This window comes from Halichoerus grypus, chromosome 5 (assembly GCF_964656455.1).
Source record: "Halichoerus grypus chromosome 5, mHalGry1.hap1.1, whole genome shotgun sequence".
NCBI classification, from domain to species: Eukaryota; Metazoa; Chordata; class Mammalia; order Carnivora; family Phocidae; genus Halichoerus; species Halichoerus grypus.
In genome coordinates this window covers 33,399,278-33,421,207 of record NC_135716.1, presented here as the reverse complement: position 1 = coordinate 33,421,207, position 21,930 = coordinate 33,399,278, and the positions used below count along the sequence as shown (strand labels likewise).

At 36.5% G+C, this 21,930-nt stretch overlaps 1 protein-coding gene across 33 annotated transcripts in view; it reads left to right on the top strand.

Moving 5' to 3' along the window:
• RIMS2 (regulating synaptic membrane exocytosis 2) overlaps positions 1-21,930 on the top strand; it is a 583,728-nt gene that overhangs the window by 158,141 nt on the left and 403,657 nt on the right. For all 33 annotated transcript variants that reach the window (XM_078072141.1, XM_078072147.1, XM_078072143.1 and 30 more), the window contains one exon: positions 13,926-14,236. In XM_078072141.1, coding sequence (XP_077928267.1) covers positions 13,926-14,236 — 311 coding nt within the window. The remainder of the gene's footprint in view (positions 1-13,925; positions 14,237-21,930) is intronic.

Sequence of the window (21,930 nt, the reverse complement as noted above, 5' to 3'; positions counted from 1 at the left end):
TACTGTTGTTAGTATTGTTGTTGTTAGTAGCTGTGGTGGTGATGTTCTTACTAGGACCAGAGTCTGGTTACAAAGCAGAGTTTACAGACCAGAGCCTGGCTATGCAGAGTGAGGTCTGCCGACCTGCAGAAGCAGCACACCTGAGAGATTGTTAAAGACATAGAATCCCTGCATCTTTGCCCTCAGACCCAGGACTCAGAATCTACATTTTAACAAGATCCCTTGGTGATTCAAATGCACATTGCAGTTTGATAAGCACTGGTTTAGTCTATCATCTTGCTGCTCTCAACTTATCCAACTCCTTATAGCAGGCAGCATCCACAATTTTGTTTTTAATTTATTTTAACAGCTTTATCGAGGTGTAATTGTTATACAAAAAAGTGCACATCTTTAATGTAAACAATTTGATGGACTTGAGCAAATGCATACACTTGTGAAACCATCACCACAGTCAAGAGTGATAAACATTTGGAATCTGGAAAGTTCTTAAATATTATTTGATTTTTTTCTTAAAGACAATTTCATGAAAGCCTATGTATTTGGATTGTAGAAATTTGCTAAGTAAACATTTTAAAGAAAGAAATATATAACTGTTATGTACTTATTGTTAATATATTAATTCACTCATTCCTTGAGCTTGTCTTGGTGTTTTCTAGGCATGTGGGATAGAGCAGTAAACTAAAATAGACAAACATCTCTACTTTCCTGGACAATATATTCTAATTAGGAGATGCACACAACATGAATATTAATGATGAATAAGTACTATTAAGAAGGTGTAAATGCACTGGAAAAAAAATTAAAATCTAGATACTTTTGGGTGGTGTTGGAAATTTAATTTGGATGGCCTTAAGAGTGACAGTTGAGCAATGACTTGAAAGAGATGAGGGAATTATTGGCATTGTAGATAAGTAGGGGAAAAGCAGTCCAGATTGAGGTAACAGTGAATACAAGAGTCCTATGGTACGAGAATGCTTGACATGTTGGAAAATAGCAAGGAAGTGTATGGCTGGAGTAGAGCAAGTGGGTGAGAAGAGTGATAGACAAGAGTTAGACAGTAAGATTGCAGTCTACGGCCATACCACCCTGAACGCGCCCGATCTCGTCTGATCTCGGAAGCTAAGCAGGGTCGGGCCTGGTTAGTACTTGGATGGGAGACAGTAAGATTGCAGAGGACCTTCTGGATCATTGTAAGGACTTCGGCATTTATTCTGAGCAAGATGGGGAGTATTAAAAGATTCTGACCAAAAACGTGACATGATGTGAGTTACATTTTAAAATATTTTAAAGGGTTTACTTCACTGTTTTGTTGAGATAGATTAATGGGAAAAGTGAGAAAAGGATGGAACCTGGGAGACCAGTTACGAGATTATTGCAGTAATTTAGGCAAGTGATGTTGGTGACTTAGACCAGGGTGGTTGAGGTAGAGATGGTGAGATGTCATCTCTGTAGATATAGCTTAAAGTAGAACCAAGAAGATTTTCTGGCGGAATCTATGTGGGATGTGGGAGAAAAAGATGATTCCAAGATGTTTGGCCTGAGGCAAACTGGGAGGCTTCAGAGTCAGCATTAACTGCTATGAGTGAGACTGGATGGGACAGTTTTGGGGTGAAGGTCTGGAATTCAGTTTGGGCATGTTAAATTTGAGATGAATCAAAATACAAATGCACTAAAGCTTAGATATAAGGCTACGTTTTTAATTTTGTGTTGTGATAGTGTTGTGAGTATCAACACACTAGAATTGTAAATTCTTAGAATAGTAAATGTCTCTTGGATAGGTCAAGTTGGACTTGCCTTTTATTGAATCTTGCTTTGAAGTAGGTCACACGACTGTACGTGATGAGTGATGTTATTGCTTTTTAGCAGTTACAGGAGCAGGAAGTACAATTTAAAGGAAGTCCATATAGTAGTCTATGGCTTCTGAAAATTTACTTACAGGTAACTATGGAAGATCCCAAACAGTTTTGTCCCTTAACTTTAAAGTTTTAAAGAATTACTAGTAAGAATCTGAGAAACAGGTAAATGAAGCTTTATACTTGGGAATTTTTTCTCTGAATTACTACCTCTTCCTTAAAAATACCCCCCCCCCAAGTGTTCCAGTGATTTCCATATCACCATATCTTGTTAGTATTATGTTAGGATTGCGTCTAGTCTTATACTCCCTGTTTTCTTCAATTTGGATGAATTATCATCATCTTTACTGTCTGATAACCTTCATATAAATGTTCTGGCCTCCTTCCTTTTATAACATGTCCTCTTCAGAAACTGTCACGTTCTGTTTTCCATTTTAAATGAAATCCTCAAGATGAATATGCTTTCTATTTAAGAAAAGTTAAACTTGCTTCCCCCCATTTTTAAATCATAATTTTACTTTAAATTTATTGAAATGATTTTATAATTCTATAATTTAGACATCATAACTTTTAAATTCTTCTAAATGATGGAAAAGAAAACTGACAACTGATAGTTGTATTTATTCACATCTTTGAGTCAGTATGCAGCGAAAAATAATTATTCTAATTAATATCACATTTTATAATGTACTCTTTGAACTCACTTTTTAATTTTGTTAAAGTTACTGTTCTTTAACTGAAATTTAATTTATTTTTAGGGAAAAAGGGGTTAGTAATGTAGAGCTAATATACAAAGAAGCCAGTGAGTTCAGCTTGAACAAAGTGCTGTAGCACAGACTAGTGGGAAAACTTAGTAATTGCAGAAACATTCACTTTCCTTAATCTTGCTGGATATACCTATTGTGTAAGAGTTGTCCTAAAAAAAAATTACTTAAAGAAATTTAAACTTAAAATGCAGTTGTGAATTAAAATGAGATTTGGAAGTCAAATATTTATTATGAAGGCAACGATTACCTTATCCTGATAATAATATGCAATTAAAATCTTTTTAATGACTACTTTGGCAGCCACTTCCCTAGTTTTTTGGTAACATTCAATTTAGAACAGAATTTATAAAATAAATCACATACTTTGATGAAAAGAAAAATAAAACAACACCACAAAATATGTACAGCTAATTGATTACCTTTGATATAATTGACTCTTTTACTCACACCCCTCCATATAAAAGCCCCTGAAAGTAAGCTATATTCTATTTTTAAAAACATTTGTATGAAAATTCAGTAATTGATTCTCAGTTAACTAATATATTTATGTTAAATACATCTTTACTTTCAGTGTGATTATAAGTATCAGTAAATATTTTCACTAGTCCAGTTAACCTTGATTGGTTTCTAGTCTGACTTTCCTTCTTACATATTCCCAACTCCTCCTCCTGTTTTTTTCTTTTCCTTCTTTTTTATTTATTTATTTTTTAAAGATTTTATTTATTTGACAGAGAGATTGACAGTGAGAGAGGGAAAACAAGCAGGGGGAAAGTCAGAAGGAGAAGCAGACTCCTCGCTGAGCAGGGAGCCCAATGTGGGGCTCGATCCCAGGACCCTGGGATCATGACCTGAGCCGAAGGCAGATGCTTAACGACTGAGCCACCCAGGCACCCCTTTCTTTTTTATTTTGAAACATTTCAAAAATGTCAAGTTTAGAGAATAATACCAACCTTATACAAATCTTAGCGTTTTGCCATATTTGTTTTATATTTTTCTTTTTCTTTTTTTAGAGCTAGAGTGATTATCTTGAATACTTTATACATATATGCTGCTAATCCGTAGATAGTATTATTTTGCAAGGTTTGTAATGCTGTATCACAGATCATACTGTATTTACTCCTCTGAAGCTTGTTTTATTTATTAACTCTGTATTTCTAGTTATCTCAACATTTAGACTCATCAAAACCCAATTCATTCATTTTGACTGCTGAATAGAATTCTTCTGTATGAATATGCTACACTTTATCCATTGTCATGTTGATTTAGGTTATCCAGATTTCTTCTAATGGAAGCGGTGCTACTTGTACATACCTGTTCATGTCTTCTTGTTTTTGTTTTTTTTTTTTAAGATTTTATTTATTTATTTGACAGAGAGAGACACAGCGAGAGAGGGAACACAAGCAGGGGGAGTGGGAGAGGGAGAAGCAGGCTGCCCGCTGAGCAGGGAGCCCGATGCGGGGCTCGATCCCAGGACCTTGGGATCATGACCTGAGCTGAAGGCAGACGCTTAACAGCTGAGCCACCCAGGCGCCCCTCCAATGTTTGCTACTGTCAGACTTTTAAATATTGCCAAACTGATGACCTATTATTCTACTGTGATGTTTGTCTCTCTCTTATTGAATATGGAAACTCTCCATATACTCTGAATGCATACCCTTTGTTAGCTGTATCCGTTGTAATAAAACCTCTTCCAGATGGTGGTTTCTCTTTTTACTTTATTATTTTACTATTCAAAAGTAAACCTTTTAATACAATAGAATTTATCTTTTTTTATTTTTAACTTCCATCATCTCATATAGATACAATAGATACTCGTCTCATATAGATACAATAAAAAGAAAAGAAAAAACTTCTTGTGTTGAGAACTTTTAGGATCTACTCTTTTAACAACTTTCCTATATATCATATAGTGGTGTTGACTATAGTCCCCATGTTGTACATGACATCCCTAGTACTTATAACTGGAAGTTTGTACCTTTTGACCACCTTCCTCCATCAAGTCTGTCACTAGTAACCACACGTCTGGTCTCTTTTTCTAAGAGTTTCATCTCTCTTCTGTTTTATCTTAATTTAATTTATTGCTATGTAAATTTATAAGCTAAAATTCTGGGTGCAAAACCAAAAATCTTTCTATAACAGTTATGTCTGTTTTAGCAGAGAGATGTTAAAAATTAAGAATTGTATCATGGCATAAAACAAACTACTTTAATATGTAGAGATAAAAATAGAGTTTAGGGAAAGTGGAAAGAGGAGTAAAGGTTCAAATTTAGGCAGGGTGGTATAATTTTTAATTCTTTTATTTCTCTGAGGCTTTAAAGTATGAGTTAAATTGTGTTTTTTTCTCAATTGGGTATTTTGTTTGGCTAAATAGGGCCGATATCTGAAATTTAATATTGACTGACTGGTAATATAATAAATCATTGTATTTTCAACTTAATTATCTTGTCCTTCATTTTCATTATCATTTCCTGTCTTTTAATTAATATTTGGCATCTCAAATTGCCAAAATGTGAGATGGACCCATCATACTATGGGTATTATAATGTTGTTGAAATTGCTACTCAATTATCTGATTGTTTCAATTTTCTAACTTAATTGGTTACTTACTGTAAGGTCATGCAACTGAATACTAATATGATCTAACCACCTCAGTTCTGTAATTTAATTGGTTGAAACCAGTTTCAGCTTCATTCGATAACTCTTTTTGGAGAACACTCAAGAAGTGAATGAGTCCCTTAATACTTACGATATTGCTTTCTGTTTTTTTTCCAAAGGAACTAGCTTACTACTAACATGCTGTGTATAGCACGGTACAGCTCAACCATAGGTCCTAGTGGTTCTCCCCCCGTAATTACACAGATTGTTCCTTTTGACTCTCCCAAACTGGCTCTTTTCTCTAGTTTCTGAAGTTTGCCTCAGGCCCTCCTACCCCTGATGTTTTCTGCTGTTTTTTTTTTTTTTTAGATTACAGACTTCAGTTAATTTTGCTGTAAAACCTGGCACTTTTAACATCTTTTCTTTAAGTAATATCAACTCTGGGTAGTATAGGCTATTGTCATATTCCCTGGGGACCACTTTGCCTGGACTAGGTTTCTCTCTCCTCCAGCCTCCTATCCCACAACTACCCAGAGCAGAGGAATCAGACTTTTCTGTCTGCATATGGGTCTGGTCCATACTTTGTACTTAGGCAATTATTAATCCCTGAACATAGCTGACAATGCTCAAATCATGGTATAATAGGTATATTATATTTGAAGTGCCTCCCAGTTTGGATTCTTTGATCAGTAAGCCAGCTTCTTTTTTATTTTCTTTTTTTGCTATTTAAGGCAATGGGTGGGTTAAGAGAAGCTACAAAATGGGAAACCTGAAGCTCTTTACTTCAAGCCTAAAGGTAATTGGGGACAGCGTTAGGTATACAGAAAAGGAAAGTCAAGGAAAAGCCGGCCCCTTCTATCCTTGTGCATTGTAGGGAAGGAGAAAGAAGACAGAGGTAAGGCCAGTGGATGATCAGAAGTTTGGTCTAATCACTTCTTTCTAGGCTTTGACCCAGGAGGAGGATGCCTATTGGTTAAATTGAAGGGCAGCTTTTACCCTTCTTAATATTTGAGGTTCTTGCAAGAGATCACCTATCTGGATGCTCTAGCACCCACTGGGGGCATGGCTACTTCAGATGAATTCAGCAGTGCATCATGGCCAAGAAAGGGCCAGCATTAGCTTTCCAGAACTATCCTTAGTTCCAGTGTGGCATGGAGGACATGAAAGTAGCTGCATGTCCCTGTCATGACATCCCCCTATCCTGAGGGATGAGAGATGAAGGATGAGATGACTTTGCAGAAGAGGCTTCCAAACAGATAGCTTGAGCCATGGCTGAATAGAGGATTATTTGGGGACTAGGCGGATTCAGCAGTGCCTTGAGATCTGAGGTGAGATTGAGTCAATAGTGGAGCACAATCCTATCAAAATTGAGAAGAACCAGAATGAATTAGATGAGTTGCAGATTTCAGCAGCAGAAGCCCCATAGAACACCTAGACACGTTCTTGGAATACTGCAGGGAAAGGGGCAGAAATATCAGAAATAGAGAATTTATCCAAAGGAGCTATTTAACAGACTAAAATTATGTGAGTGGTTTTTTTTTTTTTTTTTTTAAATTTGGCTAGTATGCTGTTGAGGAAAATCAGATCAAAAATAAATAAGCTATGTTTTGTTGCAAGTAAGTTTTCAAAGCTACAACAATTGGTAACAGAAAAGAGTTTGCAACAACTAAGATTTGGAGATGTTCCAGGTTAAAGCTTCTTCTGTCCTGCTATCTGCTGAGAGACTTACAGAAGACACCGTAGAATTTTCTTGCTTCAGTCTGCAAATGCGGCTGTAGCTAGAGAGGCCATGCTGGTCGTTCAAGGGGAATTTGGGAAAGTCTTGCTGTTTGTCTTGAGGTATTAGATGAAGCAAAATTTCTGATTTTTGTTTTGGAATCCGGAAGCCTGTTACTTAGAGATTACAGTGATCTCTTAATTGCTTAAGGAATGTATTTGAAAACTGGAGACCTCTAGAATATGTGTCAGTACTTCAACTTTGCAAATCTACTGGGACAGTGCTGGGGGAGGGGCTTGTCGGTTAGTAGTTACAAATTCCACCAAATTCTGCCTTTTGAGACACGGAGACACCATGGCTCTGGTGATGGGAACTTCTGGGTAATGCTGTGATTGAGCCTGTCTGGATTTCCAGGTCTCTTGCCCATCTTTTCTGAATCCTTGTTCTTTTCAAACACAGCCTGGGTCAGGGGAGAAGAAGATATCAAGGGATCTATGGTGAGAATGCATTCATTTTGTAATGCATTTATTTATCATAATTGTAATAGAAATAGTATTTGTACAATTATTTGTTTTGCTTCTTGTCTCTCCCATGACACTTTAAATTCCCCAGTAAAGTCTATGTCTGTTGAACTGTATTTACCAGTGCTTAACATAGTGCCTGCCATATACGAGGCATTTGGTGAATATTGTCTGAATGAGTAAATAATTAATGAATTAGTATTAATAGCTATTGGCCCATCTATAAATAAATTGGAATTTTATGGTCTGAATTAATTTTTATGATAAATTGCAGCTTCATCCAAGTTTACTTATTAATACTGAATGCAGTATTAATCTTTTAATATTACTAGTTGGATTAACAACAAGTTTTCTGTAAGAAAAAGCCCTGATTTGTGGCATTTTCCAATTTCTGTTGTCTAAATACGCCTCCAGGGCTGATTTCAAGCTAAGCCACATTACTTTGTTGAATGTGGAGTTGGGAAGAAATGTGCACAACTGGTTGTTATGACTCGGTGAAAGCTGGCTCCAGAACTACCCTGAAGCACTTTCCTGTGTGAGTTTAGGAATGCACTGTTCTTCACATACAAAGATTGTGCTGGTGATACACATTCAACAACATGTAATCTAATCTAATCTAATCTAATCTAATCTAATCTAATCTAATCTCAATTAGCTAAGGGAATGCTATCAGCTGTGAAGGATAAACTCAAAAAGTATCTGTAGCTCAATATTATGGACATTTGTTTCTTATTTACAGTCCACATTACAGTCCACATTGGTCTGGCTGATCAGCAGAGGGCTCTCTTCTAAGGGCTCATTCAGGTTCCTGGGCTCCTTTTTTTTTTTAATTTAATTTTATTATGTTATGTTAGTCACCATACATTACATCATTAGTTTTTGTTGTAGTGTTCCATGATTCATTGTTTGCGTATAACACCCAGTGTTCCATGCAATACGTGCCCTCTTTAATACCCATCACCAGGCTAACCCATCCCCCCGCCCCCCTCCCCTCTAAAACCCTCAGTTTGTTTCTCAGAGTCCATAGTCTCTCATGGTTAGTCTCCCCCTCCGATTTCCCCCCCTTCATTTTTCCCTTCCTACTATCTTTTTTTTTAACATATAATGTATTATTTGTTTCAGAGGTACAGGTCTGTGATTCATCAGTCTTACACAATTCACAGTGCTCACCATAGCACATACCCTCCCCAATGTCTATCATCCAGCCACCCCATCCCTCCCACCCCCACCACTCCAGCAACCCTCAGTTTGTTTCCTGAGATTAAGAATTCTTCATATCAGTGAGATCATATGATACATGTCTTTCTCTGATTGACTTTTTCGCTCAGCATAATACCCTCCAGTTCCAGCCACATCATAGCAAATGGCAAGATTTCGTTCCTTTTGATGGCTGCAAAATATTCCATTGTATATATATACCACATGTTCTTTATCCATTCATCTGTTGATGGACATCTTGGCTCTTTCCACAGTTTGGCTATTGTGGGCATTGCTGCTATAAACATCGGGGTGCACGTACCCCTTCAGATCCCTACATTTGTATCTTTGGGGTAAATACCCAGTAGTGTAATTGCTGGACCATATGGTAGCTCTATTTTCAACTTTTTGAGGAACCTCCACACTGTGCAGAGTGGCTGCACCAGCTTGCATTCCCACCAACAGTGTAGGAGGGTTCCCCTTTCTCTGCATCCTCGCCAACATCTGTCATTTCCTGACTTGTAAATTTTAGCCATTCTGACTGGTGTGAGGTGGTATCTCATTGAGGTTTTGATTTGGATTTCCCTGATGCTGAGCGATGTTGAGCACTTTTTCGTGTGTCTGTTGGCCATTTGGATGTTGTCTTTGGAAAAATGTGTGTTCATGTCTTCTGCCCATTCCTTGATTGGATTATTTGTTCTTTGGGTGTTGAGTTTGATAAGTTCTTTATAGATTTCAGATACTAGCCCTTTACCTGATATGTCATTTGCGAATATCTTCTCCCATTCTGTCGGTTGTCTTTTGGTTTTGTTGACTGTTTCTTTTGCTGTGCAAAAGCTTTTTATCTTGATGAAGTCCCAATAGTTCATTTTTGCTCTGGGCTCCTTTTTTGGTAGCTCCTTTATCTCCTAGGTCTTGAATGAAGAGCATGATGGTAGTATATGAGAGGTATTTTTTTTTAAAGATTTTATTTATTTATTTGACAGAGAGAGAGAGGGTACAAGCAGGGGGAGCGGCAGGCAGAAGGAGAGGGAGAAGCAGACTCCTTGCTGAGCGGGGAGCCTGATGTGGGGCTCGATCCCAGGACCCTGGGATCATGACCTGAGCTGAAGGCACACACTTAACTGACTGAGCCACCCGGTGCCCCATATATGAGAGTTTTTTAATGGCACACATCATTTGTACTTATAATCAAATAACCAGGACATAGTCATATGGCCATGGCCATCCCTAAGTACAAGGGAGATTGAGAAATGCAGCATCCTAGGGGAAAAAAAAAATAAATTTAATAGTTAGCCAGGATCTTTCAGTTTTCTAGTCATATGACAGATTAAGCTGATCAATTTATATTCTCTGACTAATACACACATTTATAAGCAGGCTGCAATGATTAGAAGTGGAGTCTAGTAAATTCTTTTATGTGTACAGAGTTCGCTGGATCTTATGAAATTGGTCTATGGTCTAACCAATAATCCTTTGCTTCCCTGAATTACTCTATTATTTATTATCCCTATTTAAATGAAAATTACATTTTTGCAGGGCTTTAAATTCTTTTAAATTATTGTATGCACTTGACATAATTTTGTTTTTCTTTGGCTGTTCGGCTTAGCGCTTGCATTTATTAGTTATATAATTTTTAAGAAATATTTCTATTTTCCTTAGTTTTTTTTCCCTCCCTTTCAAACCCACCAAGGTTGTTTGTAGAATGGAACATATGATAATAAGTGGCAAATTTGGGTCATTAGAGAGTATTCCATCTCTTAATATTGCTATACTACTCTGAAAAATTTGGCATATTTAGAAATGAAGGTAATAATACCTTATAATTTTGAATCCTATATGCCTTTGTATTCTCAGGGCCTTGGTGTTTTCGATATTTATGAAGATCAGCAAAGTTAATAGGCCCTAACCATGGCTATTTACAAGCATATATATTACTAAGATATTTTTTAACAGCATTCATTGTATGATACACTTGCCGATTAACTTAATTGGTTAAAGGGTTTCATTAACAAAAGCCCTGTGATTTTGTTCCCAAATCAGTTTAATTTTGTTTCATAGACACATACCTTACCTCTGATAGACATTAATAATTTCATAACCAGTTAGTTAAAAGTCCTCTCCCACGTACACGTGCGTACGTGTTTGTGAGACGGAGTTCAGTATCCTCAGTTCAGAAGTTACATTGCTGTGTGTGTGAGGGACTTTGAGTGGAAGCGTCAGTCTCTGTACTACTTCAAGTGAGTGGATTTGTTTCCTGAGCTTTAAAGATGAACAAGCTTTTAATCCAGGAATGAGCAGAGAGTGTAAAAGAAGAAAAGGAAAGTGAATTGGGTGTTAGGATATGAGGATCCTAAGAGCTGGCAGTTCAGGGGGGAGCATAGAGGCTAGTCAGGAAAGTAAGCAGCCAACGTGGGGATCCCGGAGAGTATGGGGAGAGAATACTGAGAGCGTCGTTAACAGGAATCGTACAGCATCCTTCAAGCCTTCTACTCATTTATCTTGTATTAGTAGCCCCTGGGTGTTAACAGGTGAGGAAAATGAAGCGCATCGTTCTTCCACGTCTTGTTCTCATTTTGGGCTACACAGAAGTGTTACTGTTACCATTTGTACGATGACTAGTTCACGCGGAGGTAAACGGGTGAGGCTCCGCACAGCCCTCCGTAGTCACTGGGGAGCATACATGTAACCCGTTCCTCGTATCAAGTTGGGAATCTCTGCTTCAACCAGTGGTTCTCTAACTTTATCCGGCATCAGAATCACCTATAGCATTTGGCCAAAAAGTCACAGATTTCTGGGTCCTGCCCCAGAATTTCTGATTCAGTAGGTCTGGAATGGGGCCTGAGAATTTGCACTTTAAAAAAAAAAAAAAAAAGATTTTTATCTATCCTCTTGACGGAGAGAGACACAGAGAGAGAGGGAACACAAGCAGGGGGAGTGGGAGAGGGAGAAGCAGGCTTCCTGCGGAGCAGGGAGCCCAATGCGGGCTCGATCCTAGGACCCTGGGGTCATGACCTGAGCCGAAGGCAGACGCCTAACAACTGAGCCACCCAGGCGCCCCGAGAATCTGCACTTCTAACAAGTTCCCAGGTGATACGGATGCCATTGTCCCAGGGATAGTCTCTGAGAATCTCTGCTCCAGAAGAACTTAAGTAACTTGCTTACTTTGTCGCAAATAATGAAGCAGCAATAGGTTGTTTCTGCAGATGATTGTGATTGGATACTTGTCTGTCTCACCAACTCACTTCTGTTTTATTGTCAGTTACCAGGCACAAAGGGTATTATTTTTCAGTACTCTGACTTATTCTAAATGGATTCATATCATGAAATCATATAGCTTATATTATCACTGTAATATGAATAGTAATCTGTTTAAAATAAGACAGAACGGTTGAAATTCAAACTTTATTTTATAAACATTATTTTGTGGTTCTATATTTAGTTTACCTTTCACATTTAAGAGAGATCTGCAGTACCAATATTTGTCACAAGATGGCATCAAAAGGCTGAAGATTTTGGTTGAAACTTCATTTTTGAGAGTTAGATATATTTCATGAGTATTCAAACCAAAAGAAATTTGTACCATGAGGTATTTTTTTTTAATATGGGTGATATTTTGGTATTTTCATATCAGAAATACTTTCTTATTTACTTATAAAAATAAAATAGGCACATATATTGACATTATTGATGACTAATTCTTTTAGAAATCAGTGAAACATAAATCTTAGTGTAATAGTATCCAATATCTTATCATCTTTCTCCAAGAAGGATTTCAAAAGAATTCAAGTTAGTAAGCATTTAAAGGTCTTACTGTCCTGTGATTGGTAACGTCCCTTTATGCAAATAGACGATGTAAACCCTGTCCCCAGTGAGCTTTGAATTTAGTTGGGGGGGCAAAAGAAATGTATATACAGTTCAAAGAGATAACAAAATAATAAAAATGATTAAGTGCAATGTTGTACGATATGGGTTATACAAACATTATGAAGGAGAATGAGGCCAATTAAGCAAAAATTTTAAATGGCATTTTACAAAAAATCTTTGTATCAGTTGAAAACACCATAATGAATCTTCCTTTTACTGCGATTATCTAGCTATTATTATTATAACTTATTTAAACTATAAAGAAGTGTTTGGCAATCTTGAGAGCTGTATAAGTTTCAGTATTTGACATAAACGTCAGAAAACACTCGAAATATGAACTCACCTTTTATTTCATGAATATATAATTTTATTTTTTCTGATTAATTGAAAAAGATTTCTTAGAAGAAGGTGAAGGTTTTGTGGTCACAAAGATAGTAGTTAAAATATTCTTAGATTCCTGGAGTCTGAAAAACATATCTATTAAAAAATCAAGTGTAGAATGGTGGTTACCAGGGGTGGTGGGTGGGCAGAAAGGGGATTTGCTGTTTAATGAGTATGGTTTGAGTTTTTCAAAATGAACAAGTTTTGAAGATATGTTTCACTGCTCTGTGAATATACTTAGCACCATCAAACTGTGTACTTAAAAATAGTTAAAGTGGTAATTTTTTTTACCACAAAAAGGAAAAAAAACAAGTATCCTTTATAAATTATGAGCAATTAATAGGTTTATATTGAGGATCAACAGTGTTCCTAGCTTTATTTTAGCCATTAAGAGCTACTTAAAAGAAATAAATACCCCTTCAAGAAGCTTATAATATAATTAATTGGTGATAGAAGATTAACCTAATTATTAGTAGGTCATCTACTAGAAGTCTAACATATAGCAAGCATTGTGCTGGACATTTTATATAAGTTATTTCCAATCTTTAGTTCTCAAAACAATATAGGAAAAAATAGTACTATCATCCCAGTTTCCCTATTTTATCACTAAGGAAACTGTTTTATAGATATGAAGGTTCAGCACCTTGTTCAAGGTTGCACAGTTTCTAATCTTGGAGTTGGTGTTTTAACCTAAGTCTGTCTAGCCTCAAAATCCATTTTCCCTATACTACACCACGCTCCTAATTTAAATAAAAAGTAATTAAAGAATACATATAAACAACCAGTAATTTGGGACTCTAGTTTGGTATTTCTGCTGTTGGTTAACATTGCCTGTTTTATTATAATTATGCTGACAAAATTAAAAGATATGTGCTATAATAAATGGTAGCAGTTAATTGGGATTGTATTTTAACTTCAGAAAGGATAACCATATGATTTTTTGTTGTTGGTTTGAACTGCCTTCTCTTTTGATTTGTGTTTAACTTTTGGAGACACTAATTTTTCTTCCCTATGTCTTCATGTGCAGGTTATGTGGGTATGTAATTTGTGCCGAAAACAACAAGAAATCCTCACTAAATCAGGAGCATGGTTTTATAATAGTGGATCTAATACACCGCAGCAACCTGATCAGAAGGCTCTGCAAGGCCTGCGGAATGAGGAGGCGCCTCAGGAGAAGAAAGCAAAAGTGCATGAGCAGGCCCAGTTCCAAGGACCCTCAGGCGACTTATCTGTACCTGCAGTGGAGAAAAGTCGCTCTCATGGGCTCACAAGACAGGATTCTATTAAAAATGGGTCAGGAGTGAAGCACCAAATTGCCAGTGACATAGCTTCAGACAGGTAAACATTTTGTTTAATCTTTAGGTAAACATTATTTTTAACCTTCATTCCAAACAGAAATAAAAATATATGAAATGTTTAGGCAACAAGTTGTCTAAATGTAATGTCAATGCCCGTGTGTTATATATAAATGCCGGAAGTGATGTTCAGGACTTGAGCTCTTAGAAGTTTGAACAATCTTAGGTTTATTCTGATTTTCCAGAATAAAGAAATGAAATAAAACAGGGGATTTAGATAGAAGGCTATTGGCATAGGAAAGACAGACTGGGATAAGAGCCATGGGAATGAAGAAGAGATGCTTTTAAGACATTTTAGAGAGGTTGCATTGAAGGAACTAGCCAGAAGTGGGAGGTAAGAGAATGGGAAAAGTTACTGAGGTCTCTAAAAGTTCCACCTTGGGCTGAAGGATGAGGTAGTTTTCCAGGCAGGTAGATCCCAACGAAAGGATTTCACGAGTTTGCTGTTATCTGTGGGCTAACTCTGTTACTACTATTTGGGATCAATTCTATGGGCTTCTTCGTGTTAAAAATGTTAGACTTTTACAAATAGTATTTATGGTTCTATGTTTCCTGCCTTTGGAAGGGGAGAATGAAACATTTTCATGGGAAGATTATTTTTCTATACCACATTCCTATTTGAATTGCAAATTAAAAAAAAAATCTGGTTTATACTATTTCTGTCACCCAAAAGTGGCCAATAAATTTCTGTGTGAATAAGTCCAAAGTCATGCATTTGTGGAAAATCAAATCTAAAATTATACTAATAGGATGGTGGGTTCTGAGCATTCATTTATCACAGGTAAGATAATAGAAGTCACTTTATACAGTGCCTAAAGTGTCACCCCGATGTATTGCTATGTTTTATGAGAATAATAAAATGATGACTTCACCAGTTCTTTTGAAAACTAGCAAAAGTTAAACAATGTAATCCTATCTTTGGACAAAACAATGGTGGTTTCATGGCTGAAATACTATGAACATGTCTCAGTGTAAAATCTCAGGAACCCAAGAATTTTAAGTTTAGAGGACCATCTTCGATTAAGGTCCACCTTAAGCAGACAAAATAATTTATTTGGAGGGCGGTCCCAGGCACCACCTAGAGGGGAGTGAGCAATGATCCAGTTAAGAGAGAAAAACACAATAGTAGGCATATTCAAGAGCAGGTTACCTCTTTTGGCCAATGTGTCTCAATTTTACTGAGACTTCTGGGAGACAGGGTAGAATAGCCTCAGAGTTATCCTACCTAATGGGCAAGGAGATTGGGGTATTTATCCCTATCTCTCCTTTGTTATTGGTCTGGGGTTGTTGCGGAGGGTGTTAACTCTTTGGAACTCACTGGCCAAGCATGTTCTTGTGGCCAGAGAAAGCACTCAGGCAGAGTATTACAAATATGGTAAGGAGACAGTGCTGTGTAGGGACTGGTAAATGATGAGGCAGTGTGAGTGGGGAGTACTTTAGAAATCAATAAAGCCTGTAAAATGGCAACTACAGTGGTCACGGTATATGAATTTGGGTGAAAAAATAGATGATAACCAGTGGAGGTAGGATTTTCAATGAATGAATGACTAAGTAAAACGGATAATGGGAACATAGATGCATTCTGCAAAAACTAGATAGATACATGAGATAGTTTCCTTTGGAGTTTAGAAAGATGGTTTAGGAAGAATAAAAGGAAATACTAAAACACTGGATCATGTAATAGATTATGAAGTTTTGGGATGCATTTCATCAGGAAGTTGTGGATGTTAAAAATAAATCCAACAAGTTTATGAATGATTAATTCATCTTTGTAAGGAAGCTAGATTCATCTCTCTAATCTTTGAAGACGGCAGTGATGAGAACAAATATATCTCTTTCAGTATTATCTCTCAACTCTTCTGTTGACAAAGGATCAGCCTGGATGAACAGTAGAATCTGATCCATTGTGGGGAAGCAAGATATAGTAGTTCTTTTTTTTTTTTCCCCTTCTCTTTTGCCTGGTGACTTTGGCTGCCATTACTAGTAAGTGTGTACCTTAATGACTCAAAGTATTCTGTAAGTATATCCTTCCTTTCTGAAGCTCATATAGGTCAAACCAGTAGCTCCTTTTGTGTATAAGAATTACTCTAGTCAGGAAAGAAGTTAGTGTTTTAGATTTAGTAGTTATGCCTAGAAAATGGAATTGGTTATAATTTGTAAAAGCTTTTATTTGAAAAATACTTTCTCTTCAAGAATAATTCAATTCCCCTTATCATAAGCAAAAAAAGAGCATTTGTTTTATTATTTTTAAATGTAGATTCTGTAGCAGTTTGTCATGTGTGCATCTATGAACCCACGGAATCCTTTCTCCTAGAGCATGGGGTCAGCAAACTGTGCCTCCTGGCCGCATCTGGCTTGCCTCCTGTGTTTTGTAAATAAAGATTTCCTGGAACACCCCATACTATTCATTTACTTAGTGTTTCCTGGCTATTTTCAGCTACAGCTCCAGGGTTGGGTAGTTTTAAGGGACTATATGGCTCTCATAGCCTAAAATATTTACTCTCTGACCCTTTGCAGAAAATGTTGGCCAACTCCTACCCTAGAGAGTAGTTAGTTCTCTTGTTCTGTTGATATGTCTGCTTTCTTTGCCCATTTTTTGTTACTGTTTAAATCATTTCAGTTAAGCCTGTTTTCTTGTAGATATACCACATCTTCTTTATCCATTCATCTGTGGATGGACATCTGGGCTCTTTCCATATTTTAGGCCTGTTTTCTTGTTCTGCTTTCTCCCTGTCCCTCGCCCAGGCTCTCCCTCCCTCTTTCCTTCCTTTTTTTCTCTGGGTCCCCTGTCTCTCTCTATTTCTCTTTTTCTCTCCGCCATCGCTCTCCTTCCTTACCAGAATGGATCTTCTAGCAGTTTGAGCTAGACAGTGAAATGGAGCTACTGATAAGGAATATAACTTCGGTTTAAAGTATTATTAGTAATTTGTTTCCTCAGTATCATTCAGAAACTGGTGGCCTCAAAAGAGAAGCTTTGGCTCAATTAATTTAAATCTCTATAGATCTTAGAATTGTGTTTGACAGATACAAAAGTATTTTACATTTTCTTCTTTTAAGGAGTTTTAGTTTAATCTTTAACTACAGTAGCTTTGACCTGTTTTATGACTTTTTTCTTCCCTCACAGGTTTTGGACGCTTAGTATTTATTGAGTGAATGAATATCATTGGCCCTAGATCTTGGCTTTGAGTTAATGAATATTTACCTAATTAGTTTATTCATAACAATGGCATATGTTTCTTATCAATTTAGATGCAAAATATTGTTAGAAGTTTTCAAATATGTTTTTTATTTCAGAATAAATTTTGAAATCATAATTTTAAAAAATTATGTGCAGTTTGCTTACCCTTTGTTACGTCCCTCAGGAATGCCCAGTGGCTTCTCAGCCTTTAATTTACGCTCATATAATGTGGTGATCTTGTTAAAATATAGATTTGAATTCTGTACTTCTGAAGTAGGACTTGATAATCTGTATTTTCACAAGCTTCCAAGTGATACCAGTACTTCTCGTGCAGGCCAGTAGTGAGGCAGTAGGGCATCTAAGAAGATCTTCGGGAGGGAAACACCAGTGGCCTTTAATAGCTCAATGGCGGTTGTCCGCTGTAGCTCTACCACCAAGAGGCCTACTGCTCAGTGCACATATAAGGTTCTTAGAAGCGACGTAATCGTTCATTTGAATATACTGTTCTGACATATTTATTGAATGGAGGACAAAGGTGGAAACCAGCTAGCTACCTGGTGGCAGATTGACTGCATTCATGTAGCTGCAAGCACCTAACTCCTTTATTATGATGTTGTGGCTGAGCATTTACTTATTTAAATATGTTCTATTTTTTATAAATTACTTATTTCCCTATTATTATACAGTAAGGAATATATATATCTTAAAAGTTATATATATATATATATTATATATAATAATAATAAAAATAAAATAAAATAAAAAAATAAAAATATAATAATAATATAATATTCCTTATATATAATATATATTATATTCTCATATATATATATTATATTCTCTCTCTCTCTCTATTTCTCCTTTGCTCATTTGTTTTGTTTCTTAAGTTCCACATGAGTGAAATTATATAGTATTTGTCTTTCTCTAACTTATTTCTCTTAGCATATAACTATATATATATAGTTAGGACATTTTACCTCTGGATTCATTTTCAAAGGAGTAAAGGGGATGTTACAGAATATTTATTTTACAAAGAGGCCTTGGGTTGGAGGAGGGATGTGAACCGCTGGGTTAAGGAATCTAAGGTGGGATCTAGAGGAGGGTGGGTGAAATAACCATGTAAAAACTAAATTTTCAGGGCACCCGGGTGGCCCGGTTGGTTAAGTGTCTGCCTTCGGCTCAGGTCATGATCCCAGGGCCCTGGGATCGAGCCCCACATCAGGCTCCCTGCTCAGCGGGGAGCCTGCTTCTCCCTCTCCCTCTGCTGCTCCCCCTGCTTGTGCTCTCTCTCTCTCTGTTAAATAAATAAATAAAATCTTTTAAAAAAATAAAAACTATATTTCTGTTAAGAAAATAAAATTAAATAAAAACTAAAATAAATTTGTCTTACAACATTTAGTTGACATTTTATACACTTGAAATTATTTAAAAGTTGGATGCTTCATAATTTTCATAGTTGAAAAGTAGTTAAAATTTAGGAAACATTTAATTTTTTTCTTTTATGTATAATTTTAGTATTTATTTAGCACTTCCTAGGACATTGGGAGAAGTTAAAAAGTAAGAAATATTATGGCTAATTTGTTTGGTGAAGGGATGAAAACTGGAAATCAGAAGGCATAGTTACTGTTCTTACTTCTTCTCTTTACTATTATCATTTGTAGATGTATACCTTTTCTTTGTGTCTCCATTGTCTCATCTCTGAAATAAGAAAGGCAGTCTGCAAGATCTCAAAAAGACTTCCAGTTGTAAAATTCTTTGCTTTGTTGTATTTTAAGGTCTCTGCCATGGTATAAACTTGAAAGTATTCTCTTCCATTATTTTTTTCTTTCCTATAACTGGTAGTCTTGTGTTCAATTAATAGAGGGTTATCTTCCATATTGTAACAACTCATTGTTATAATCCACTTATTCAACAGACATTTATCAAGTTTCAGTTAGATATTATCTGTTACTACATGTCTCAAATAATTTCACCATGATTCGTATATAAAACTGAATGTATCTGACATGTTAGATTAAATCTCCAATAAGGACATTTTGACTCTGATCTTGTAATTATATTGCTATGTAATATTTCTTACTCTATTTTCCCTACTTCTTTATTCTATTACAAAACAAAAATTAAGAAGTAATAGGAAAAAGTAACAGAGTTAACTGCTTCTAATGGACTATGAAGAATTTTAAGAAACATAACGCAAATAATATTTCATAGGCATCCCAGATTCTTTTTTTTTTTTTTTAAAGATTTTATTTATTTGACAGAGAGAGACACAGCGAGAGAGGGAACACAGCAGGGGGAGTGGGAGAGGGAGAAGCAGGCTTCCCGCGGAGCAGGGAGCCCAATGCGGGGCTCGATCCCAGGACCCCGGGATCATGACCTGAGCCGAAGGCAGACGCCTAACGACTGAGCCACCCAGGCGCCCTGGCATCCCAGATTCTTAAGTATTTGTTTCTACATTTTACTGCTTAAATAATGACACTTAATGGAAGTACTGAGAAACTTTATTATCATTTTTTCTGGAATTTTAATTAGGTGAGAGTGGAAAACTAAAAAAATGTCATGACTCAATTACATTTCAGTGCATTCTGTTAGATGGTGAGCATGCTACCAGGTGTAATTGATGACAAGAGAGTAATAGAAATATAAGGTTATTATCTTGGATAAAAATGTAAAGTTTTAAGGCAAATAAAACATAATGAAAATTTAGTAGTTTGGTAATCACCATAATTTCCTTATTGTCTGATACTTCTACCAACTACTTTTGTGACATTTCATTAAATAATTAATTAAAAAGTTTGATTCAAATTTCAGTTAGTTAACATACAGTGTATTATTAGTTTCAGGTATACCATGTAGTGATTCCCTACAACACCTGGTGCTCATCACAGCCAGCGCGCTCCTTAATCCCCATCATCTATTTACTCATCCCCCCACCCACTTTCCCTCTGGTAAGCATCGGTTTGTTCTCTATAGTTAAGAGTCTCTTTCTTGGTTTGTCTCTCTCTCTCTCTCTCCTTCTCTCTCTCTCTCTTGTTTCTCCTTTGCTCATTTGTTTTGTTTCTTAAGTTCCACATATGAGTGAAATTATATAGTATTTGTCTTTCTCTAACTTATTTCTCTTAGCATAATACTCTCTAGCTCCATCCACGTTGTTGCAAATGGCAAGATTTCATTCTTTTTTTATGGCTGAGTAATATTCCACTCTGTGTGTGTGTGTGTGTGTGTGTGTGTGTGTGTGTACCATAACTTCGTTTTGCATTCTTCAGTCGATGGACACTTGGGCTGTTTCCATAATTTGGCTACTGTAGATAATGCTGCTATAAACATTGGGGTGCATGTATCCTTTTGAATTACTATTTCTGTGTTCTTTGGTATAAGACCTAGTAGTGCTATTGCTGGATCATAGGATAGTTCTATTTTTAACTTTTTCAGGAAACTCCATACTGTTTTCCAGAGTGGCTGCACCAGTTTGCATTCCCACTAAGAGTGTAAGAGGGTTCCCCTTTCTCCACTTCCTTGCCAACACCTGTTGTTTCTTGTGTTGTTGATTTTTGCCATTCTGATTGGTATGGGTGATATCGCATTGTAGTTTTGATTTGTACTTCCCTGATGATGAGTGATGTTGAGCATTTTTTCATGTCTGTTGACCATCCATATGTTTTCTTTGGAAAGGTATCCATTCATGTTTTCTGCCCATTTTTAATTGGATTATTTTTTGGGGTATGGAGTTTTATAAGTTCTTCATATATTTTGGATACTAACCCTTTATCAGATATGTCATTTGCAAATATCTTCTCCCATTCCGTAGGTTGCCTTTTAGTTTCATTGATTGTTTCCTTTGCTGTGTAACATTTGATTAAAGTAAAAGTAATAGTTAAAATACACGCTTAAGACTTTTGCTTCCAGTATAGATGGAGTAATAAGGCCTAGATTTACCCTTCAGCCAGAGGTATCTGAAAAAATAGACAATATATTTGAAACAGTGGTTTTTTTGGAAGTTGGGCACTAGGCAACAAAGGAGAGTAATACCTGAGAGATGGAAAATAAACAAAGTGAGCCCCATGATTGCCCTAACATGCTGCTTTGAGAGAGTTTATAAGCTCTTGCACAGGGAGAAGAGTATAGGCAGAGCCTAGATGTCTTCCTGTGTTGAGGAGACAGTTCTGAGGGCTTGGGGAGACCAAGGCAGCTGTAGTTTGCTAGACAGAGTACCAGAGAGGAGACAGATGAACATAAAGATACCCTGGAGATCTGAAGAGGGTTCTTTTTGTGTATTCAGTGGACTAACGATTGGCACATGTGTGTGAAGAAACTATTTGTGGCCAGGGAAAGAATCACTCAAAATGATTAGAGGGAACACTGGCCTGCATTCACATAGGACCAAGAATAATGTCTGTTCCCAGCAGACAGACTACAAACCCTCAAGATTCCTGGAATATTGCGTAGAGTATTTTAGAAAGTTTTATCTCAGCAATGGGGAATAATTAATGCTAAAATGA